Source organism: Equus przewalskii, chromosome 1, assembly GCF_037783145.1.
Source record: "Equus przewalskii isolate Varuska chromosome 1, EquPr2, whole genome shotgun sequence".
Classification (NCBI taxonomy): Eukaryota; Metazoa; Chordata; class Mammalia; order Perissodactyla; family Equidae; genus Equus; species Equus przewalskii.
In genome coordinates, this window is record NC_091831.1 from 44,673,209 (window position 1) to 44,700,294 (window position 27,086).

At 33.2% G+C, this 27,086-nt stretch overlaps 1 protein-coding gene across 3 annotated transcripts in view; it reads right to left on the reverse strand.

Annotated features, from left to right (window-relative positions):
* PCDH15 (protocadherin related 15) overlaps positions 1–27,086 on the reverse strand; it is a 954,225-nt gene that overhangs the window by 450,289 nt on the left and 476,850 nt on the right. For all 3 annotated transcript variants that reach the window (XM_070611305.1, XM_070611290.1, XM_070611296.1), the window contains one exon: positions 10,200–10,355. In XM_070611305.1, coding sequence (XP_070467406.1) covers positions 10,200–10,355 — 156 coding nt within the window. The remainder of the gene's footprint in view (positions 1–10,199; positions 10,356–27,086) is intronic.

Here is a 27,086-nt window from a genome sequence, read left to right on the forward strand (position 1 = left end):
AAGTTCACAGATATTTAAGTTCTTAACCAGGATATGATTTTCATTATACTTGTAATGTCAATAATTATGAGACAACTAGACTGTTCCTGAAACCCAAGGTTATTTAAACTGCTAACTTCACCTTCCTAAATAGTAAATGGCATTTTAAATTTAGATTTATGAAGCATCCTCTAAAGTTTCCTATTATTAAGAACTTCAAGAACTTGATCAAACATCGATTTAATGAATTGACTGTGATGCACTTGGGACCCTCTGCACTGAGCCTCGTAAAGCTGTGCATGTAGGAAAGTCTTGTAGAAAAAATAGGGACATCTGGTCAAAGGGGACTATATTAATGTAACTTAATCAATATCACTTTAGTTTTCCTGGGACATGAAAAGTAGGGTAAAACTTCTCAAGCAGTATAATAGTCATATCAGAATAAATACATAATTTCCCCCTAGAGTTATGTAAAAGTGTTATAATTCACCCAAATACATAATTTCCCTCTAGAATTATGTAAAAAGGACTATAATTCACATATCTCATATTTACCAAGTTAAAAAAAAGTGTTTCTTTTGTTGTCATCACTGTTGTGTTAACCTATGTAATTTATCACAATAATCCAGAAAAGTTTTACGTGTTTCTTAAAAATCTTTACCATGTACGAGCTTCTTTTCAAATTTAACTCAAAACAAACTCTCACTCTTTTATCTCAGGAAAAATCAAAGTGAACACATATGTTAAATAACACTTTCCTGTTTCATGACTGTACCATTCATAATTCATTGATAGGTCTATTTATAGATCTCCTACAATGTGCCAGGCACTGTCAATGAACAAAACAAAGTCCCAGCTCTAACAGTGATTCAGTTCTAATAGGGCAGATATACAAGTAACAAATAAATACATATATGATATCAGGTGTAGATAAGTGGTATAAAGAAAACCCATTTCAGATAGGCTCTTAAAATAGTTACAAAATATATAGGAAATGTGTGATACACTGAAAATCTGTGGGGTGTTTTTTCTTTTCTGTTTTAAAATTTATTATATGTATTTATTAAACTTTATAAAGTAGATATTCTAATATTTGCATTCTCATTTTTTAGGTGAGAAAATTGAAGCAGAGAGAAAATTAAAAATTCTTTAAAGCTAAATGCAACTAGTAAATGATAAACCAAATCTAGATGCATATTTGCTCTGTCTCCAGTTTTTGAGTATTATGGAGAAATCTCCATGAACCTTTTTGCACATATATTTTGGTGGACATACGTACTAATTTCTTTGGGGTATATATACAAGAGCAGAATTGCTGAGTCATAAGGTATCTATCTGTTCAACTTTTGTAGACAATACAAATGGATTTCCCAAGTAATTGTGCCAACTTACTCATCCACCAACAATGTATGCAAGTTATGGTTACTCCCTATCTTTACCAAGACATGGGATCTTATTTCCTTTAAATTAAAAGCCTGAGGGCCGGCCCCGTGGCCGAGTGGTTAAGTTCATGTGCTCCACTTCAGTGGCCCAGGGTTTTGTGGGTTTGGATCCTGGGTGCAGACATGGGACAAGGCACTGCTCATCAGGACATACTGAGGCAGCATCCCACATTGCGCAAGTAGAGGCACTCTCACCTAGAATATAAAACTATGTACTAGTGGGGTTTTGGAGAGAAGAAGGAAAAAAAAAAAGAGTAGATGGGCAACAGATGTTAGCTCAGATACCAATCAATTAAAAAAAGCTCAATTTAACTTAAAATAAATGGATTAATTGAAACTCCATTTTGCTAGGTCCTAGGATCAGGGGATTACTTATTAAAATTCATTTTCTACTTTTTGCCAGTTTATAAAAAATTACTTCTTTTTTACAAAATATTGATCTTGTCTCCAGCAAACTTGCCAAGTTCATTTTTTAACTGTAATAATTTCTATGTAAATACTCAGGTTTCTACATATACAATAATGCCATTTGTGATCATGAGAGTTTTATGTCATTTTCTAAATATATGGGAAATTTCTAGTTTGTTTCTGTTATTTTTAGTGATTTTTAAGCTCAATCGCACTGTGATGAGAAAACATACTCTGTATAATTTCAGTCATTTGGAATATGTTGACACTTCCTTTATAGCCTAACATTTGGTAAATTCTCTTAAATGTTCCATGTGCTTGAAAAGAATGAGTTCGGTAGTTGTTGAGCATAGTGTTTCTTCCATAAGAACCTACCAGCTCAATTTTGTTCAAATCTTCTATTCCCTTACTGCTATTTTTTCTTTACCTATTTTGTCAATTACTGAGTGGTTTTGCATTAATTTTCTACCGCTGCCATAGCAAATAATCATAAATTTAGTGGGTTAAATTCATATCTACTTTTCTATCTCAGAGTTAGATCAGTCAGAAGTTGGAGGCAGGTCTACCAAGCTAAAAATCAAGGTGTCTGCAGGCTGGGCTCCTTTCTGGAGACGCTGGGAATGAATTCACCTCCAAACTCATTCAGGTTATTGGCGGAGTTTATTATTTTTGCCATTTTAGGGCTAAGGGACCTAGGAGCTCCCAGCTGGTTTCCTTCTCAGCTCTTAGAATGTGCTTGCAATCCGCGCTCAAGGCTGTATTCATCTTGAAAGCCTGCGAAGGCGGGTTGGGTCCTTCTCACTCTTTGATTCCCTTTGCTCTCTCCTTCTGCTCCATATTTTCAGCTGCCTCTTCCCTTGATTCTCTGTGGCTCCAGCCAGAGAAGGTTCTCTCATTTTAAGGGCTCATGTGATTAGATAGGGCCCACCAGGATAATACAGGATCATCTCCTGATTAACTTCCATACCTTAATCATGTCTGTAAAGTTCTTTTGCCAAGGATTAGTGTATAGACATCTCTGGGGAGCTATTTTTCTACCTATCACATGTTTTAAAATATTCTTTAATGATAACAGATTTTTCTATTTTTCTTTTAATTCTTTCAATTAATTTCTACTTTATTATTTCTGAGGCCATATTATTAAGCTCAGTTGAATTCACAATTGCCATAACTTTGTGGCAAATTGAATCTTTATCACTATGAAAAGTTCCTTTTATTCTCAACCAATGTGTTTTCCCATAAAGTCCATTTAGTCTGATAATAGTATAGCCTAAATCAGCTTTTGCACGGTAACTGACTATATGGTATATCTACTTCCATCTGTTTATATTTAAGATTTCTGAATTCTTATATTTAATTGTATTCCATGTCAATTGCCTACATTTGGCTTTGTGTTTTTATATTCTTAGGAATTTGTATATCCTATAGGAAAAATATCACCTCATTATGGAAATTTCAGAAACCATAAAAATTTTAAAAATCACCCATAGTTTTAGAACTCTCAACCGCTTTTGTCCCAATGTAAGACAATTTTATTACACATATAAATTTTATTTTTTAAAAGTAATATCCAAAGCAAAGATGTTATTAATTAAATAACCTAATTAAATAAACAAAATGAAACTATAAAATAACAAACCATAATTAATCTAAACAATATATAGACTAGTGAAATATGAAGAAAGGTACATTTTCTGGAAAGCATAGGCAATATCTGGACTAAATCCTTTCCTTTCCAAAGTGGAAAGAATTAAATAGATTACAAGTAATCTCTATTTGAGTAGAAGGATGGAAAATATCACACAAATAAAGCACATCCTACATAATACAATGAAATTGTGTACTACTTTTAATCTATTAAGAATTACAAAGCATATTGCAGTAAGTACATTTTCAAAGCAAAGTAAAAGAAAATGAAAAGCTATCTAAACTATAGATTATAGGCTTAAAATAACTGAAAATTTGATTTTTTTTTCTCTCTCTCCCTTTCTCACTCTGTCTCCCTCACTCTGTCTCCCTCTTTCTTCCTTCCCTCCTTCCTTCCTTTCTAAGAGACTGTAAACCATCTACCTGTCAAGAGAAATGCAAGGAAACATTCTTCCAGAAAGTGCCAACAAATTATCTCCAATAAATCACATCATGTCATAGCAGCAAAGTACATTTAAGGTGATATTCAAGGTGATAAAGAGAAAAATTAATATTGACAAAAAAATTACCCCATCTGTGAAGAGATCATTAAAGACCAGGACAAATATAACCTATATATTATCTTGAGATTAATTCTTCATAGGCCCAAGGAAACATTATGTCTGCCTTGACTTGCCCTTGTTTACTTTTTATTAGGTCAAAAGGAGTTTTGTGCGATGGGATGCATGTGTTAGTAAAGACATTGCTGCCAGAAAATATTTATCTTCCAAAAGTTGCTTAAGAATGATCAGTAACAATTTGACTGTGCAATTTGCTCTTCAAACCAACTAGACTAAGTACTTAATGAAACAATTGTCCAAAATTAATTGAGAATTGCCAATTACCCAAAGATACGAAAATACTTGAGAAGTCTTACAAACAGGGAAATAGAAACCTTGTTATAATTCTTGCTCAACATTTAGATACAGCCATTGATGTTTTAGCGAATTCTTGACACAGTAATAGAAGAACATGATTACAAAGAGTGTAAGAGACTGATATTTAAGGCATTCATAAAAGTACTGATTGTGATTATAATATTATGATATAATACCATAAGTATAAAGCTTGATATTTGTTTTCAAAATCCGTTACATGAAAGTGGTTATAACTTAGCATTATAGGATGTCTATTAATAAGTAGTGTAAGGATGCTTGAACTAAGGACTTGCATTTTATTCTCAACTTTGTGACCAACAGTTTACTGTGTAACATAGCCAATTCACGCTACTGCTCCCATCTTAGTTTTCTCATAGTGAAGAAGGAGGGTGACTAATCAGCACTTTAATTTTGGTGACTTCTTTTATAAATCTGTGATAATGACATTATACCTGTCTTTTGGATTGTAATGAAGTGTAAAATATTTTGACACCAACAATCCGTTAAACTCTGCATAATCTTTTTTTGAAAAACTTTTAGATTTTTCTTGTCTTAACTGCATTAACTGCATGTCTTGTACTACAAGGGGAAATAGCAGGGAAAAGATCTTTCAGTCTTTCACAGAGTGAAATCGATTTCATTTAATTTATTTTACAGAAAGCATTATAGTTGCAGGAGATAGATACGCACACACACACAAACACATATATGCGTATATAATTGCAATGTATTTTCCCAGTGAATATATAGCTATACATTAAAGCCAATTAAACTAAGAGCTACGACTACAGAAGAACTGCTCACATAAATGAAGGACGAGAAAACTTGCTAAACTTCACTTTTTACTTGTGATTATGTTTTGAGGTTTAAATAAGCTTTTGCTTCTTTTTGAGAAAATAGATATGAGAGAGTAGGAGCAAAATCAAAGGGGGAAATATGATCATCAATTACACACATTCTATACAATCAAACCATAGAAGATATGTCCATAGTATCAGTGGGATAAAATTGCCTTAGTTGGCTATAGGGAAATGCCAATGCAATGGTTTTTGCAATGGAAAACCATTAGGGTTTGGAGAAATTGAAGATCAATGAATGTAAATAGTCCAGGATGACTACAGAAATAGGAAATGGAAACAGGGCTTGAGTTAAACTTTAAAAGATGAAGAAAACTTGGAGACTTGCAAGGTAAGGAGGATCCTATTCTAACTGAAATGAACAGTGTGAGCAAAGCCCAAGTAATGGAAATATTTGTGAGACACGATGAAATTAATCTGAACAGAGTGAGGCATTATCAGAAAGAATTTGAAGTTAAGAATACATTGACAAAAGGTCAAACTATGGAAGGCCTCGAAACTCAGCTGATGGAAATATTTGACCTTTTTCCTGACAATAATGAGAAATTACACAATTTTTGAATAGGAGAGAGACATGATTAAAATAGTATTTGAAAAGGTTATTTTTCAGCAAGGTGCTGAAATTATTGGAGGGGGTAGTGCAAGTAGTCAAATCACATGGGATAATTTGAATTTCATATTGAACATTATAAGTTTCTTTATGAAAAATGAACTAAAGATAATTATCCAGGAACGGTTAAATAGGGTACAAGAACTGATTTTACAATTAGATCTACTGCCTAAGATAATTCATCTGACTATCATTTTATACCCAAATGAAGTTAGCACTCAAACAAACAAAGCAAAATTTCATTCAAAGAGTATACTTCAGATGCTCAAATAAGATGCTAAAATAATTAATCATGTATCATGATTAATTACACTAATTAGAATCTGCCTGTTTTAGCAGAAACCTGTTAAAAAAGTTAGCTCAAAAAGGTTAAGCATTCACTGAACAGTAACTCATCCTGTTAAATTTAAAAGAAGAGTTTGTGTTTTTAGGTAATAAAATCTAGGAAGTCTCAGAGTATGAGCAGCATCAGTTCTTCAATTTTTTATGAATAGAAGAATGTTGAGATAAATGAGAGATATTTTAAATAATTTCAAAAAGCATGTAGAGGTTAAAGGCCTAATGCTGTGTTTAATAGCCAAATCAAACTGATTTCCTCCTATAAAGTAACTACATATTTTTTAAGATTAAAAAAACAACTTGGAAGTAAAGATGATTTGCTAAAATATGGACTATTAAAAATATGATTCATTTTTGTGCTTCTAAAGTACACATAATAGGTGATGTTAGAGGTGCTTTAGAAATATTTTCTAACTTGATGGAATAATAAAAAATTAATAAAGTAACCATTGTTTAAAAAAATAACATAAAAGGAGTCTTTGGCTCAAAGAGAAAACATAACAGAGCAAAACAGTAAACAGCAAAAAGCATGTTTAATAAAAGCAATAATATTACTTTTAAAATATTTTATTATAATTTGATCAGTATTTTCTTATCAGAATTTAGTTGTGCTTTATATTTAAATATTTTGAATATGCTGGAACTTGGTTTTAAAATTGAGAAAATGACTTTAGTTAATACAATCTCAAATAAATATTTTCTTCCAGTATTTACTTACCACCTCAGAGATACAAAAAAAATTAGTTCAATATCTTACACTGAGAATAAATAGCTCCTATTGAGCCTCAGTAAGCATGTATGTGGATTCAGACATTAAAGTGTCCAATATAATCAATCATACCAATACTTTTCAAATAAACAATCTACCATTATACCTAAAAGAACTAGAAAAAAAACAAATGAAGCCAAAGTCAACAAAAGGAAGGAAATAAAAACCAGAGCAGAAATAAATGAAATAAAGACTAAAAAGAAAATAGAAAAAAATCAATGGAACTAAGACCTGGTTCTTTGAAAAAATAAACAAAATTGACAAACCTTTAGCTGGACTCACTAAGAAAAAAAGAAGGAAGGCTCAAATAAATAAAGTCACAAGCAAAGTGGAAAAATTACAATGGATACCAGAGAAATACAAAAGATTATAAGAGAATACTATTAAAAGCCATATGCCAACAAATTGGATAACCTAGAAGAAATGTATATATTCTTAGAATCATACAACTTCCCAAAACCGAGTCAAGAAGAAACAGAGAATCTGAATAGACCAATCACTAATAAAGAGGTTGAAATGGCAATCAAAAATCTCAACGAAACAAAAGTCCAGGGCCAGATGGCTTTTCTGGTGAATTCTACTAAATATTCAAAGAAGACTTAATACATATCTTTCTCAAACTCTTCCAAAAATTTAAAGATGATGGGACACTTCCTAACCCATTTTACCAGGCTAATATTACTCTGATGCTAAAACCAAATAAGGACAATACCAAAGAGGAAAATTACAGGCCAGAATTGCTGATGAACATATATGCAAAAGTCCTCAACCAAATATTGACAAATAGAGTACAACAATACATTAAAAGGATCATACACCATGATCAAGTGGGATTTATTCTAGGGACACAGGGATGGTTCAACATCTGCAAATCAATCAATGTGATACACCATCTTAACAAAATGAAGAGTAAAAATCACATGATCATCTCAAGATGCAGAGAAAGAATTTGACAAGATTCAACTCCACTGTGAGGAAAACTCTCAATGAAATGGGTATAGAAGGGAAGATATCCCAACATAATTAAGTCCATATATGACAAACCCACAGTCAATATCATATTCAATGGTGGAAAACTGAAAGGTATTTCTCTAAGATCAGGAACAAGACAAGGATGCCCACTTTCACCACTCTTATTTAACATAGTATTGGAAGTCTTAGCCAGGGCAATTAGGCAAGGAAAAGAAATAAAAGTTATTCACATTGGGATGGAAGAAGTAAAACTGTCACTATTTGTGGATGACATGTTTCTATATATAGAAAACCCTAAAGAATTCACCAAAAAAACTATTAGAAATAATTAACAAATACAGTCAAGTTGCAAGGTACAAAATTAACACACGAAAATCAGTTGCAATTCTATACACTAACAATGAACTAGCGAATACAGTAAAGTTGCAAGGTACAAAATTAACACACAAAAATCAGTTGCATTCCTACACGCTAACAATGAACTAGCAGAAAGAAAAAACAAGAATATAATCCCATTTGCAACTGCAACAAAAAGAATAAAATACCTAGAATAAATTTGACCAAATAAGTGAAAGAACTGTACACTAAAAATTACAAGACAATGTTGAAAGAAATTAAAGACATAAAGAAATTGAGAGAAATTCCATGCTCATGGATTGGAAGAATTAACATAGTTAAAATGTCTACATTACCGAAAGCAATCTACAGATTCAACGCAACCCCAATCAGAATCGCAATGACATTTTTCATAGAAATAGAACAAAGAACCCTAAAATTTATAAGGAACAACAAAAGACTCTGTATAGCCAAAGCAGTTCTGACAAAAAGGAGCAAAGGTGGAGGTATCATACGTCCTGATTTCAAAATATACTACAAAGCTATAGTACTCTGAACAGCATGGTACTAGCTGAAAAAGCAGACCCACAGCTCAATGAAACAGAACTGAGAGCCCAGAAATAAACCCACACATCTATGGACAGCTAATTTTCGACAAATGAGCCAAGAATATATAATGAAGAAAATAAAGTCTCTTCAATGACTGGTGTTGGGAAACTGAAAAGCCACATACAAAAGAATGAATGTAGACCATTATCTTGTACCATACAGAAAAATTAGCTCAAAATGGACTAAAGACTTGAATGTAAGACCTGAACCATAAAATTTCTGGAGGAAAACATAGGCAGCATGCACTTTGCCCTCAGCCTTAGCAGTATCTTTTTGAATGAATGTCTCTTCAAGGTAAGGGAAATAAAAGAAAAAATTTAAAAATGGGACTACATCAGACTAAAAAGCTTCTCCAAGGCAAAGGAAACCCTGGAGAAAATGAAGAGACAACCAACCAACTGGGAGAAAATACTTGCAAATCATATATCTGACAAGGGGTTAATTTCCAAAATATATAAAGAATTCATACAACTCAAGAACAAAAAAACAAACAACCCCATCGAAAAATAGGCAGAGGATATGAACAGACATTTTCCCAAAGAAAATATACAGATGGCCAACAGACACATGAGAAGATGTTTAACTTCACTCATTATTAGGGAAATGCAAATCAGAACTACAATGAGATATCACTTCACTGCTGGTGGGAATGTAAATTGGTTCAGTCACTATGGAAAACAGTATGGAGATTCCACAAAAAAATAAGAAAAGAACTACCATATGATCCAGCTATTCCAACTCTGGGTATTTATCCAAAGAACATGAAAACAGGAATGCATAAAGATACACGCACCCTTATGTTCACTGCAGCATAATTCACAATAGCCAAGACTTGGAAGCAGCCCAAGTGCCCACTAACGGATGAATGGATACAGAAGATGTGGTATATATACGTTTGTACGTGGTATATATGGTATATATATATAGACATACACAATGGACTACTACTCAGGTGTAAAAAATATGAAATCTTGCCATTTGTGACAACGTGGGTGGGTGGACCTTGAGGGTATTATGCTAAGCAAAATAAATCAGGCAGAGAAAGACAATTACAGTATGACTTGACTTGTGCAAAAGATAAACAAACACATAGATACAGTTAACAGGTTTTTCCTGTAGCAAAATGAACTCCTGAAATCATATCACGAGTCATCCAGACCTTATTTCTTCTACACCACTATTCCTTAAAGTGTTCTCCTCACATTTCTAAATAGTTAAGCCTATTATTATAGAGCAATCATTTCAAACTGTTTATAGTATACAGTTAGTTACATTTATCAATAAAAAGGACACAGAGAGTAAACAGAAACTGACCTCATTCACTGTGGCATAGTAGCTTTCATGCTTGAATGTGGGTGAGTTGTCATTTCTGTCTCTCACCACGATTCGAACTTCATGGTAGATAACAGTGCCCACTTTTTTGTTGATGCACTGGACTTGCACCACGATGGAGTGGATGTTCATTGGTGGCTGCAATGCAGAAATTGCATCTTTATAAAATCAATTGAAACTGAAGCTTCTCATTACTGTCAAATCACTTTATTTAATAAAATTTTCTATTCTTGTTCATTTTTAAATGATAACATACTATTAAAATTGATCCATTTTGCACTATTTTAAGGACAGGGGAAGACAATCGTGATTACTCCATTGTTCAATTTTGTGTCTCAAAATATAGAGTCTCAGGTAGCATTATGTTCACAATTAGAGGACTGAGATGAATACAATCACACAGAATTAACACTGAGATTTGATGGGATGAAACAAATTCTGTGCCTTCAAAAGTTAAAGAAGCAACAATATGAACTTCTAATTTATAAAAATGTTAATGATAAAATCCTTGGAGAAGAGAAATTGTATAACATTTGTGTTCATCTATATTTTTGCTAAAATATTATATGCTCACATTTGATAAAAATTAAAATATAACCAAAAGAAGAGAATTCATTCACAGTCCAACCAAATTTACTCATTCTATACATTCAAATGCTTATTGTGCTAATCTATTCCTCTCTCCAAATATACACCTATTATAAACACATACACAGTGAATATCATCCCATATTTGTAAATATAGATTTACTGTCACATTTTGCTGTATATGACTATGAAGCTACGTTACGCGATTTAATAGCACTCCATTATGAGTCTATAGCAGAATTTGTCTAGGTAAAAAACTTATAATGAGATGTTTTATGTTGTCAAGTTTTTTTGTGTGTGAGGAAGATTGGCTCTGAGGTAACATCTGTTGCCAATCTTCCTCTTTTTGCTTGAGGAGGATTGTGCCTGAGCTAATATCTGTGGCAATCTTGCTCTATTTTGCATATAGGATGCCACCACAGCATGGCTTGACGAGTGGTACATAGGTCCGTGCCTGGGATCCAGAACCTGCAAACCCTGGGCTGCCAATGTGGAGCATATAAACTTAACCACTACACCACGGGGCCAGCCCCTATTATGTTGTCAATTTTTGTCATTATAAAAAATACTTCAATAAAAATTCTAGACATAACTATGTGATAACTTGTGTATTTTTTTTTTTGATAAATTCCTGAAATGGGAAAAGTGTGATCAAAGGGGCACTTATTTACTCAGATCCCTTGGGTAAGGGCTTGCAAAATTGAGATGAACATCTACACCTGTTTGACTCTAGAGTTAAAGTGTTTAACTCTACAAAATATTCCTTTGTGTGATATTTTAAATCTTTTTTGACCTTATAAAATTTTTCCCTAAATATATCATTTTAGCAGAATGATCTATTCAGACCACCCCATCTAAAATGTCACAGCACCAGCCTGCTCTTTCCTTTCAACTTCTCTTCTCCCTATTTATTGTTATTTACTGCATTTCTCATCTACCACTTGGCATATTACACATTTTATATATTTGTTTTATACATAAAACAAATTTCACTAGACTGGAAACTCCATACAGCCTGGGGTGTCGTTTCAGTCATGACTAAATCTCTTTACTCAGTAACTAGCACTGTGCTTAGGAGAGGTGATCGTGTACTACCCGAGTCAAACTAGTTGACTTCCAGTCTTAGTTTCATAGTCTACTAACTATATAATCTAGATGCAAAATCTCTCTGTGCTTAGTTTGCTCATCTCTGAAACATGGATAATAATAAACACTGATGATATGTTAGAATCACTCTAAGTATTATAAGAAATTATGACGTGCTAGGCACATATTAACACATAATGGATGTAAAGTATTTTTTTACTTATAAAAAGCTAAATTTCCAAAGAAGTGAAAAATGCGGAATCTATAAAATATGACCTATCCTAGATTTTAAAATAAATTATTAAATATTTGTATTAAAAACAATTTAAAGATATAGCAATTATTACAGAAAGCTAGGATAGATTCCTTAAAAATGCCAGTTACCACATTTCTAAATGAGCAAAATGTTGTCGAAACTATATCCAAACTGAAGCAAATAGTGTTTAGTCTCTAGATATTTTTATGGCCAATAAAGAAAAAGTAGTTCAATTGATTTGTACCTGGTTGAATAACTGTACCTAAAGAGAATATATTGAAACATTATTATCATATGGAGGAAGGTATCTAGTGAAGCATCACATAGCTTTGTGTTCTCATATCTAACATCATTTCACTTTTAATTGCTGACATAAATAAAGGCTTTAAAGTCAGGTGTATAAAATCTGTGAATATCACAAAGCTAAAAGGAACATACAATACATTTAATGACAAAAATCAAGTTTCAAAATCATTTTAATGTCAGAATAATAGGTTACAAAAATGATATATTTTTACAGTAATAAATTTTTCACCTTATTCATATTTGAAAAAAACTTAATTACCCAAATATAATAAATGGCTACAAATATTAATGTGAAAACATAATTGTGAAATTTTGATGAATAAAAGATGAGTTTACATCTTTTATTTACAAGTTTTACATCTTTCCAATACTGCAGATGGACCACTGGAACATAATACGAACTTCATATTCATTAATAATAGCTGCAGAGATCAGTGGATTATAATAAGCACCATATTATGGGCAAATAGGATGTGCAGTCTGAACACCTTGAGAATGTGTGATAAAATGTGAGGGTGTTTGGGGCTGGGTTGGTGACATGGTGGTTAAGTTTGAATGCTCTGCTTAGGTGGCCCAAGGTTCACAGATTTGGATCCCGGGTGCAGACCTACACACTGCTCATCAAGCCATACTGAAGTAGCGTCCCACATATAAAATAGAGGAAGATTGGCACAGACGTTAGCTCAGTGACAATCTTCCTCGCCAAATAAATAAATAAATAAATTGAGGATATTCAAGCAAAAAAACACAAGATTAACCAGACCTCTGAATGGTTCTTATGAAAAGATCCATTAGTTTATTCACTGGAGTCCCAGAGAGCAGAAATAAGAACAATGAATAAAAAGTATTATAAAGCGTATATTTTCAATATAAATAGAGGTTTTCCACTAATGCAAAGCAGCACAGAATAAAATGGATGATCCTATAAAGCAAGCTCATGACTGAAAATCTGCAAGCTTGAGGCTAAAAGATCATTTAAAAAGACTAGGTCTTTGAAGATTTCTGGGAGGAATTCGAATTAGATGACCTCCATCTTTACTATCAGTTTAAAAGTGTTTGCTTTAATAGGCTTTTTAAGAAAAGTCCTGCATATTTCCATTGTAAAGTAAAAAACAGAATAAATACTTGTACTTTTATCCCTTGGCAAACCTCTTGGAAGACAATCAGGTGAATTATGTTCTTCTAAAGTTATTTATCTTCTAAATATTACAAGAGAGACCTATAAAACCATTTCCTCTCAACTTCTAATTGTATATTGAGTGGTAGCACTGGGACAGAAAGGTCACCATCTTTGCAGGCAGAGGATCGGATGCACTGTGCACTGAGCTCCCACTTAGTTCTGCTAAGTGCCCATAAATTAGATATAACCCGGTCACCTGGAACTCTCGTCACTCTCGACTTTAGCTCCCTATGCAACTGTTGGTAGCATGGATAGAACTCAGCTCACCATAAATTCCAACCATAATGGATCACGTTGAAGGCAAGAATTCCCTGTGGCTAATATATAACACACATTGTAATTTCACGTTGGAATAGATTCTATTCTGTGGTATAAGAAGGTCATAAATATATCAAGCGTAGTTCTACTAAGTCGATTAGTGAGAGTTTAGGGACTCCAAAATGCTTAGGAACATGTTCGGGAAATTTGGTTTATTGTTCATAACTGGTGGCATAAATAAGTTATGGTAATTTTATTTTCTCTAATTCTTTTCAATTGCTTCATTCATGAAACAAAGAAAAAAAACTATGTATAAATTCTTTTGGGGTAATTATTTAAAATAATTAGCATTCATATACACCTAGACATGCAAACGATTCTTCCAATTTAAAAATGCATGTGTAACATAATACTCTGAAAGTGTATTTGCATATTTGTATGTTAGTGCATATATGTGTGTAGATTTTGATATGCAGAGATAAAAGTTCAAGAATGATACATACCAACAATTGATGGAGGTTATCTTTGAAAAGCAGGGCTGAGAGTAGAAAATAAAGGAAGAAAAATTTGCAACAAATACGTATGAATTTTGTAATTTGAAAAAAGACAAAAGTAAAAAATTTTGTTATGAGTTTTTCAGACAATCATTTAGGATTTAACAGCAAGCAAAATTTTTATAAGGAATTTATTGATGTAAATGGTGTCGATTATGACACACATCTTCAATCTTAAGGGAATTGGAGTTTTTTCTAGAAACTGCATTATTTGGAGAGCTTAATGATCTAGGGGGAAAATAAATTTTTAGCAAACCTGTATAAAAATCGATTTTATTTTTCATTCAGCAAAGGCAAAGTTTATTCAATCCTCACAGGAATGAGAAGTTTTTGTCATGATTTTTCTTCCTGTGTACTTACTGCCTTTACAAAATGAAAAGTCTTCATCATTTCACAAATAAGCTGGAAGATGGTGAAAGGAAATAAGACATGACGTGTTGTAGAAATGATTTTTAAATAATGAAACAAAGGAAATGGCTGGCCAGGGTTATGAGTGTCCTTCACAAATTAAACTTTGAAAATGAATGATATATTTAGAGAACTTACCCAAAGAAGAAAGTACTGACTTGAAAATATAATTAAGTACCTATAATAGTTGATAAATTTGTAGATTTTTCACAATCAGTTATTAAGGACATTCAGCTTATTTAATTGTATTTATTATATGCAAAGTTCAACTTGGGTGGGATTAATATGATGTTGTCCTTGTGCACTAAGTAAATCCTGTAAAACCGACGGGAGGTGAACATGAATAACTATAATTCAAGTTAAAAAAGAGTTTTGGAGACTTTGGAGTTTAAAGCAAGGAATTACACATTAGTGTTACCATTAGGAATTATTTTACGTAGACAGTAGCATTTAAGACATGTCTTGGTAGTAGATGACATTCATCTGATAGTAATGGATAAAGGGGATTTCAAAGCATAGGTTCAAAAGTGTATCAGGGAAGCCATGATTAAAAAATAGATTGAGGGGAGCTGACCCAGTGGCACAGTGGTTGGGTTTGTGCACTCTGCTTCAGTGGCCCAGAGTTCACCAGCTCGGATCCTGGGTGCAGACCTAAGCACTGCTTATCAAGCCACTGTGGCAGGCGTCCCACACATAAAAAAAAAAAAAAACAAACAAAGAAAAAACAGATCATGTATAGAGAACAGCAGTTAGCTCAGTTTTCCTAGATTAGAGTCAATATTTTCCAAATAAAAAGAAATGAGATAGACAAGCTGCAGCTTGAATCTAGGAACACTCAAGGACCAGATAAACCAGGTTGCAATGAAAAGTCATCTACTAACAAGGTCAGAACTGTGTTGGGCACTGAATCTAGAATAGGTTGAATCATGAAATATGGTAAAGAGAACGTTAGGAGATAGTTCCTGAGCCCAAGTGAGAACTAAGAGTGCTTGTACTGGAGTTATGCTGATGGATACAAGTGCAAGACACACTGTGGAGATAAAAACAAAATTTAGTAGGGGCCAGCCTGGTGGCGCAGCAGTTAAGTTCACATGTTCTACTTTGGCAGCCTGAGGTTTGCCAGTTCGGATCCCAGGTGTGGATCTGTGCATCGCTTGTTGAGCCATGCTGTGGCAGGAATCCCACATATAAAGTAGAGGAAGATGGGCACAGATTTTGACTCAGGGCCAGTCTTCCCCAGCAAAAAGAGGAGGATTGGCAGCAGATGTTAGCTCAGGGCTAATCTTCCTCAAAGAAAAAGATCACAAAAACGAAACTTAGTAGTTAAATGGATATTGGCCAGGGAAGAGGAATCGAAGCTCTTTGTGAAGCTACCAACTTACAGTCTGAAAGAAGAGAAGTTAAGATGTTTGGGATTGTCGAGAATACAATTTCTCTCTACTTCAAGCTGTTAAAGTTTGCCCAGAGTTTTAAGATAAGTATAACAGAATTGTGTCCGAATCATATTTTTCTTTCTATTACTATTTTCATTATTGATGTTATCATGATCATTATTATCCCATACTCAAGAGTGATTAGAGAATATTGGTCAAATGAGTCAATAATTTGGCCTTTCAAAAATCTTATGTGGTGCTCCTTCATTATTGACATTTTTCATGCTAGACAACATATTTTTTTAAATCATTTGTGGCTCATTTTATACCCTCTCTCTTTTTCTTTTATTGAAGAAAATTTATGTAACTTTAGTGAACAGAAACAAAAATGGGGAATAAAAAAGTGATGACCATCAGGGCAAGTCTTATGAACCAAGCTTGAAAATGTCAACAGCTCATATTTATACAATGTCATATCAAAGTTTTCTAATTAAATAGAAATATTTGGAGCTTGGGAATTTTTATGTTTTACTTTTATCCTCAGAAGTTTTCATGAAGATTATGTTATTAGCTTATTTTTTTAACATTTAATCTTAAAAACATTTATTATTTACATTAAACTTTCTTTTAGTTCTTTGTAGCCATAATTGTTCAAATGTTTCTATTCAGAGATGATAGTTTATGGGTTCAATGAACAAAGTATAGAAAACATAATTTGGAATGCCTCCTCTGGAAAATACACTTTCTCCTAACTGTTGTTGAAAGGGCAAGTATCATTGAATGTGGATGTACCAGGTGATATCACCCCCACTTCCCTGGCGATAATTGATTCAAGCCAGTTGGTATTTAAATAATCTCTCTCACTAATTGGAAAAAACACAGAGACTATGGTCAGTATGTGGTAGGCATTGCGTTGAAATCTTAGAGGCAGCTAGAATGGAGTGAACATCAATAAAAGACAAAGCTAAGTGCAAACCAATGAAACAGAGGAGCAAAATTATAAATGGACAAAGGAATTTGATCTGCAGGGAGAAAAATAGAGCATCTTCACAGATAAAGCTATAGCTAAGATACCATGTGGTCCAAGACCAAGTAGTTCCCTCTGTCCCTGGTCAACTTACAATTTTGATAAAATGAAATTGCTTTTCCCAGCTATGATATAGAAATTCTTAAAACTCTCCACCCATTGACTTAAGATTATTTGAAGGCATTTTTGTGCCTTCCTTATAAGCCAAATAACTTTGATTAAAATTAGAATATTCCTATTCTACAGTCTAGATGCTTATGTCCTTCCAAAATTCATATGTTGAAATCCTAGTGACCAATGTGACAGTATTAGGTGTATTAGTAGTAGGTGGGGGCTTTGGTTGACTTGCAAATCTATTTCAAAGCAGAAAATATTCAACTTTATATCCAGTATGATATAGAAAATGTCCCATTTCAAAAAGGCAAAAATATATTTGTTATGCTATTCATAAAAAGTATTTTTGAGAGATGAAGGTGGGAGGCAGAGATTCACACTTGTTTAGTTTCATCGTCTATTTCTTATTGCAGTCCAATATCCCTGATGAGCACAGATGTTAAAATCCTCAAGAAAATATTAGCAAACTGAATTCAACAATATATTAAAGGGATCATATACCATGATTTCAGGTGGGATTTATTCAAGGGATGCAAGGATGATTCAACATCCACAAATCAATCAATGTGATACACTACATTAACAAAATGAAGGATAAAAATCATATGATCATCTCAATAGATACAACTCATCATCCACTGTGATAAAAACTCTTAACAAAATGGTTATAGAGGGAATGTACCTCAACATAATAAAGGTCTTATATGTCAAGCCCACGGTTAGTGTCACAATCAATGGTGAAAAGCTGAAAGCTTTTCCTCTAAAAGCAGGAACAAGACAATGAAGCCACTCTCTCCATTTTTATTCAACATAGTATTAGAAGTCCTAGCCAGAGCAACTAGTCAAGAAAAAAAAAGGCCTCCAAATTGAAAAGGAAGAGGTAAACCTGTCACTATTTGCTGATGACATATTATATAGAAAAAACCCTAAAGTCTCCACCAAAACTGTCAGAACTAATAAATTCAGTAAAGTTGCAAGATATAAAATCAATATACAAAAATCTGTTGCATTTCTATACACAAATAACAAACTATCAGAAAGAAAGAATAAGAAAATAATCCCATTTAAATACAATACAAAATGAATAAGAATAAAATACAATACAAGAAGAATAAAATACCTGGGAACAAATTTAACCAAGGAAGTGAGAGATTTGTACACTGAAATCTATAAGATATTAATGAAAGAAATTTAAAAAGAAACAGATAAATTAAATTTAATATTAAATTTAAAATAATGTTTTGGATAAATATCCAGAAGCAGAATAGCTGGATCATATGGCATTTCTATTCTTAATTTTTTGATAAATCTCCATACTGTTTTCCATAGTGACTGTACCAGTTTGCATTCTCACCAGCAGTGTGTGTGATTTCCCTGTTCTCCACATCCTCTCCAATACCTTTTATTTCTTGTCTTTACAATAATAGCCATTCCAATGGGTGTGAGGTGATATCTCGTAGTTTTGATTTGCATTTCCCTAATAATTAATGATGTTTGTGAAGTCGATATAAAAGTTGAAATATAATGATGCACATCTGAAATTTATATAATGTTATAAACTAATGTGACCTCAATAAAATGTTTTTAAATATATACTTTTTATTATTATTAACATTTTAATATTAAATTTAAATAAATGGATAGTCTGTACTCATGGATTGGAAGAATCAATATTGTTAAAAAGTCCACACTATCCAAAGCAATCTACAGATTCAATGCAATCCCTATCAAAATTCCGATGACATTTTTCACAGAAATAGAATAGACAATCTTAAAATTTATATGGAACCGCAATAGACCCCGAATAGCCAAAGTAAGCTTGAGAAAGAGGAACAAAACTGTAGATATCATGCTCCCTGATTTCAAACTTTATTACAAAGCTATAGTAATCAAAACAGGATGGTATTTGCATAAAAACAGACACATAGATCAATGGAACAGAATAGAGAGTCAGCAATTACACTTCTGGACACTTATTCAAAGAAAACAAAAGCACTAATGCAAAAATGTATATGAACTCCAAAGTTCATTGCAGCATTATTTACTATAGCCAAGATGTGGAAACAGCCTGTGTCCATCGATGGATAATTATCTAAAGAGAATGTGGTATATATATATATTATTTGAAATATTATTCAGTCATAAAAAATGATACCTTGCCATCTGTGACAATATGGAAGGAGCTTGAGGGTATTATGCTAAGTGAAATCAGTCACACAGAGAAAAACAAATACCGGATGATCTTACTTATATGTGGAATCTAAAAACAAAACAAAAATATCCATCCCCAAAATAAACTGATAGAACAGATTAGCGGTTGCCAAAGGCAGGGACTGGGAGTGGGCGAAATGGGTGAAGGGGGTCAAAAGATACAAACGTCCAGTTATAAAATAAATAAGTCATGCAAATGTAATGTAGAGCCTGGTGACTATAATCAATATTGTATTGCAAACCTGAAAGATGTTAAGAGAGTAAATCTTAAAAGTTCTCATCACAAAAAAGAAATTTTGTAACTACACATAGAGACAAATGTTAACTAGATGTTGTGGCAATCACTTTGCAATATATACAAATATTGAACCATTATGTTGTACATCTGATGCTAATATAATGTTATATGTTAATTATACCTCAATTAAAAAAAAGATTTACCTTTGAGATAAAGACCATATTTTTTAAAAAAAGAACTACAAATGTTTTGGTATCCATAATAATATAGTTATTAAACAATAATGTATAATTTATCACTATTTGGTTTTTGAGTAGAAACATGTTTGAAATTAAATAAAATTTGAAAGTATTATAAATATGTACATATATATATTTATATTTGCAATACTAATAAGTTAACACATGACGCATTATTTATAAATGCAATCTATATAAAAATGGCCACTTACACTTTTTCAAATGAATTATCTGTTAATTTTTTGTAGAAAATGTTGTTAACTAGAAGCATAGAGAAGCATACCCACATACACACAAAATCTTACTCCAAATCAATATAAATGATGGTAAAACAATAAAGTAAACAACAGCTCTCCAGGTAGACTAAAGTCATTTCAAATGTTTAAAATGTATTATTACTTTATTTCAAACACTGCAATGATTTAGCAATATTGATATGGACACATATAGCTATAATATATCTAGATGACTGTTTAGTAAAATGTGTATTACTCAGTATCCCAGTAATTTAATGCAGATAAGTGAATTTATCATCACAAATAACTGGACAAGTACACAAAGACGCATATACACATTTTTCACTACAGCATTTTTATATTCATCAAGAACTGCAAATAAACTTGATATCCAAAATAGGAGGTTGGTTTGAAAAATATCCCTGATTTATTCATCCAATATAACACTATGCAGTCATTAAAAATGATTATATAAACATATATTCATTCACTGGAAAAAATTTATATTACAAATCACATTTAAAAAGTAGGTTGAAAGCATTATGTACAGTATGATCCAATTTTATAAGTATTCCGAAAACACCAACACACATATATGCTTGAGAGAAAATATGGCTGGATATATATTAAATATTTTCCCTAGGAGGTAAAATTATGGTTATACATATGCTTTTTATTTTCTTATATGTTTACCGTAAGCTTATATTATTTTACAATTAAATGAAACCATAATTTCTAGTTGTGATTATGTTGGAATCAAAGCACTGATTTACCACACTACTTTTATAGCAGCAATGGTCTATGCTTCACATAAAACATATGGGCACTGGGTTAAGAATTTTCAGAAGAAAAGCCTTTATACTTTAATGAATAAAGCCCAAAAAGCAATGTGGCAGCAGCAAGAGCAATTCACAACGATTCAGAAAATTCAAAGGTAATATAGGACATAGTGAACTGCACTGAAATAAGAGGTGAAATTGTGATTTATTTTTTCCAAGTCACATGAGGATAACTTTCTATTATAGAGAATGCAGCAGGTATCTAATATCTAAAAAAATCATTACTACTACAGCAAGTTACTCCAGGGAGACGGGATATGAAAGCACATATGTGCTATAGAATCATTCCTTCTCTTAGTTCTACTTAGAATTACTAATTTTGTGATGCAAGATTCTCTAATAATTTGAGACTAAAAGAGAGGAAGATTATATACCCAAGGTAAGATCTGTAACCTGGGGTCTATAAAACCTTGGTAGTTAGTGAAACTCTTGAAATTGATTGCAAATGATTATTCATGTGCAAACAAGCTTCTTTTCCTGAGAAATGAGTCCGTAGATTGATCAGAATCTTGACTAAGTGCTCCATCCCCCAAAGGTGAAGACTTACTGACAAATCCATAAGTCAAAAAAGTACATTTCAGCCTATTATCGTTAATTCCTTGACTCATGGAAATTTAATACTGCTTAATATCAATGGAGTGCGTCTCCAAAGAAATATTTCTTAATGGTGCAATTCATTCCTGATATATTATAAAGATTTAGCTGTTTCTTTACACCAGCCTTGTCTTTTTTCCCTTGTATCATTGCTCTTTAACTCTCCGGAATCCACCAGCCAACAGGTCATTTTACACTATCTTACTCTTCTTATTCTTCTAACACTTCTTGCTGCTGCTTCTACGCTCCTTCTACTCTTCTACTTCTAGTGCTGTTGTTACACTTACACTTCTAACTCTATGCTTAAATTCAGTTCACACATTTATCCAAGAATTCCCTGGTATTAAAAATCAAATATTTGGCAAACAGGCTTCCTTGTTAATTAGCTGTGTAGACTTCATTTATAGTTTCTAGATTAAGCTTTCTTCATCTAAAGGCATAATACATTAGAGCAGTGGATCATTAAAATGTGTAACAATAACAACTACAACACATAACAAACAAACAAAGAACACAAGAAGGCTCACACAGAGTAGATAACCTTTTATTTCTCTAAAAAGTGACTTTTAAAAAACAAAAGCCACCTATGATCTACAAGACCACATAAATTAGGAGTATTTATAATACCTAAAAATGTAAAAAGGGCATGATATCAGAGTAAAATGAGTACATTTAGCTTTGGAGGAAAAAAAAAATCACTCCATTGCTTTATTTTTCTAATTTCATCATAGAAAAATGTTAAATTTTAAAGACTGGCTATCTAAATCTACAGCACAATAGATTATGAAAAAAATACTGAATTAGCAAAATTTTAATGTTCCTTTCAGCTCTAAAATTCAATAATTCTGTAAAACATCTGTACTCAGCAAACTTTAAATAATACTATATTAAAAATATGCACCATATCTAGTTAACCTTGCCTTGATCTTACATTTGTTATTACCATCTGGCTTTTCCTCTCTTCTTCATGAACTCTCTCAATAAGGTCTTCACCATCTTAATTTTGTAACAGAAAGCTACACCATTCATTTAACTTCACATTTCAATATTCTAGATTGAGGAAATTCTTAACGTCACTATTTTTTGCTCTGAACTAAAAGCATCTTCCTCCACAGTTTCTCAATTAATGCTGCCAGGAAAGAAGACAAAGGCATAACATCTTACTGTTTATCTGTGACTCTTTCCTCTATGATTATGAATTCTATTTGAAAAAGAAAAAAGTCACAAAGTGTCCCTACTCATGGAAGTTTCAAGTCCCTTTTTATTTAGGTTTTCTAAGTCCCACCACCAGGTGAGAGTACTTGGACGAGATGGCAATGTTAGATCTTTGGCATGACATTCTTTAACTATACAAACTTAAAATCAAACATTACTAAGGTTTAAGTATATTTTATTTAATGTATTGCCATTATTTCAACAAGTTTATTTGCCAAATGGTAAATACATTGCAAGTATGTGAGCATGTGTTTTTGTTTCGTTTTTATTTACAGACTTTCCTCTGAAATATTCACTTAACATTTAACATTCCTGTGTCTCCAGCATCTTTAGCTAATTTCAGTTACGTTTCCATTGACAACACTTTAATTTACAAACTATCTTTGCAAGTTTAACTTGATGGTAGCATTCCTAATCTAAAAGAATATTTTAAATGGAAAGGAAATTATTTTTTATTATTTTGTTAAAGAACTAGCCTGGATGGTTCTTTAAATAATACCTGTGCACATTTTTACATTTACTTTCAGGTCAAATCAATTTTAAGTGTACTGCCATAATACTGTCTCAGTTGAGCCAATGTTCAATAAATTGCCCTTATCAGAAATAAAAAAGAATGCTAAAAAAAAGATACTTACCTTAAAAAGTAAAGATAATTTTTGGTAAGTAATTAAAATTAAAACACTGTTACAGGCTGGAGTGATGGGACAGCTTCTTTATACTGAAGGATATACTTTCTCTCTAGTCATAAGTCAGACCTAGAACTTGTGCTTTTAATATAAAATGAAGAAAAAAAATACTTCCAGGTTTTCAGATGTCAGCAACATGGCAGAGTTGGCTGTTCCCTGTCTCTCCCCCTTTGAACTAAATCTAAATGGACATTCATTGGCCAACAGAGGAAGCACACACAGCACAACAGGACACCTGAGAGACAAACACAGCTATACATCTGAGGGTGGATGGACCGGCTCTCCAGGAAGTGATGGAGATAGGTTAGCACTCTCTGCCCTACCACAGCAGCCCGTGCATGCACACAAATGCTTTCCAGCCTGGCATGAGCCCCCAGAAAGTGGGAACATGTCCCAGGGTGACTGTATGAAGAGGCAGGAGCAGCCCTTAGTATGTTCATGATTGCTTTCCCAGCAGTAGGGGTGCCCATGATGTGCTGTGGCCCCTAGCAGTATCCCTAGCTTGGTCTCCAAGAGGAAGCCCTGCCCATAAAGCACAGTGGCCAATGGGACCACAAACATGGGCAGTGGCAGATTTACATGCTGGGGTGAGCACATTCCAGGTCTGCATGAGAGCCCATAGTACCACTGAGCCCTGAGAGTGGGAACACACCTTGGGGTGACAGTAAGAAGAGGTGGTGGCATAAGAAATGATGAAATCTAGCCATTTGTGACAACATGGATGGACCTCGAGAGTATTATGCTAAGTGAAATAAGTCAGAGGGAGAAAGTCAAATACCATATGATCTCACTCATAAGTAGAAGATAAAAACAATGACAAACAAACACATAGCAACAGAGATTGGATTGGTGGTTACTATAGGGGAAGAGGGGAGGAAGAAGGGTGAAGGAGGTGACTAGGCACATGTATGTGGTGATGAATTGTGATTAGTCTTTGGGTAGCAAACATGATGTAACCTACATAGAATTAGAAATATATTACAATGTACACCTGAAAGTTAAAAAGAAAAGGAATGAATACTTCCAGTCTAACCCAGTTTTCTTCTATATCATAATAAAATAAATGTTTACTTTTAATATTTAAAACAAAAAGAGGTGGTGGCAGCCCTTAGCCCACTTGTGATCACTTTCCCAGCCATGGGGGAGCCCGCTGTACCCCTGCAGCCCCAAGGCTCACTCCCTGCGAGGAAGTCCTGCACACTAAGTGCAATCTAGACAAGCTCCTGATTGCTCTCCAGGCCAATGCAAGTGCCCACAGTACCCCACAACTTACAGCAGACAGGGTGGGATGAAAAAATCTGCTCCCGAATCCCCCTAGCAGTAGCAGCTGGTATCTACAGGCTGATACTACCACAAATGCATTGCCAAAAGATTAGTTCACCAAACACCATGAGAAACTACAGCAACAATTCAGACCAAAAGGAAAATGACAATTCACCAAAAACCAACCCTGAAGGCACAGGAATTTACAATCTAAATGACAAAGAATTCAAAATAGCTGTCATAAAGAAACTAAATGAGTTACAAGAGAACACAGAAAGATAGTTCAATGAGCTCAGAAACAAAATTATTGAGAAGAAGGAATACTTCGTCAAAGAGATTGAAACTATAGAAAAAATTCAAGCATAAATTCTGGATATGAGAAACAATTAATGAAATAAAAAGTAATTTAAAATACTTAGAAATGCAGCTTATGTTAAAGAGGAAAAAATTAGTGATTTAGAGGATAAAAACATAGACCTGCTATACGTGGGGGAGGAGACATAACTAAGATTTTTTTTTAAATGATAGAATTATTTGAGAAATATCTATCTCAATTGGGAAAAACAACATAAGGATAATAGATATTCTGGAAGGAGAAGGGAGGGAGAAAGGAGCACAGAGCTTGTTCAAAGAAATAATAGCTGAGATCTTCCCTAACCTGGGGAAAACTAGATTTACAAATACTTGAAGCTAATAGAATGCCTAATTACATCAATGCTAAAAGACATTCTCCAAGGCATATAACAATAAAACTGGCAAAAGTCAACAACAAATAAAAAATATTAAGGGCAGCAAGGCTGAAGACAATACCCTATGAAGGAACCCCTGTCAGGCTTTAAGTGGGTTTCTCAGCAGACATGCTACAAGCTAGGAGAGAGTGGAATGATATGTTCAAAACACTGAAAGACAAAAACTTCCAGCCAAGAATACTCTATCCAGTGAAACTTTCCTTCGGGTACAATGGGGAAATAAGAGTTTCCCAGATAAACAAAAGCTGAGAGAGCTCATCACCACTATGGAACTCACCACCCCTACAAGAAATAATTAAAGACCACCTCACACTGGAAACAAAAAGGCAAACATCTATGAAGCTTTGAACAAGGAGATAAATAGACAGACAAAAATCAGAGAACTGCAGCTCTCTATCAGATCATAGAAGCAAATACTCAATTGAAACTTAAAACATCAAGGTAAGGAAAATGTCAAAAGTAATTATAAACACTTCAGCTTAGTCACAAACTCACAATATTAAAAACAGAATAATTTGTGACAATAAAAACTCAGAAGGGGAAGAAGAAAGAAAGTAAACCTGCTTAGGTTAATGGAGATAAGAGGCTATGAGAAAGTGGACTATTTCATATACTAGATCTTTTATATAAACCTCACAGCAACCACTAAACAAAAAATAAGAGGAGAGTCACAATTCACAAAAAGAGAGAAAACATCATGCAAACCACCAAAATGAAATGGCAGTCAGAAACATGAAGGAAGAGAAACAATAAAAACAGAGGACAACTGGAAAACAAGAGGTGAAATGGCAGTATTAAGCCCTCATATATCAATAATCACTCTAAATGTAAACGGATTAAATTTTCCAATCAAAAGACATAGATTAGCTGGATGGATTAAAAAACAAGACCCAACAATATGCTGCCTTCAGGAAACACTTCCTAGCTCTACATGCAAACATAAGTTCAGAGTGAAGGGATGAAAGATGATACTCCAAGCTAATAGCAAACAAAAGAAAGCAAGTTTTGCCATACTTACATCAGACAAAGCAGATGTCAAGTTAAAGAAGACAATGAGAGACAAAGAAGGGCAGTATATAATGAGAAAAAATGACATTCCACCAAGAGGACATAACACTTATTAATATATATGTATCTAACACAGGGGCACCAAAATACATAAAGCAACTATTAACAGATCTAAACGGAAAAACAAACAGCAACACAATAATAAGAGGGGACCTCAATACCCCACTTACATCAGTGGACAGATCAGCCAGACAAAAAGTCAACAAAGAAATAGTAGATTTAAACAAAACGCTTGATCAGATGGACTTAATAGATATATAGAGAGCATTCCATCCAAAAACAGCAGAATACACATTCTTCTTAAATGCACATGGATCATTCTCAAAGATAAACTATATGTTGGGAAATGAAGCAAACCTCAATAAATTTAAGAAGATTGAA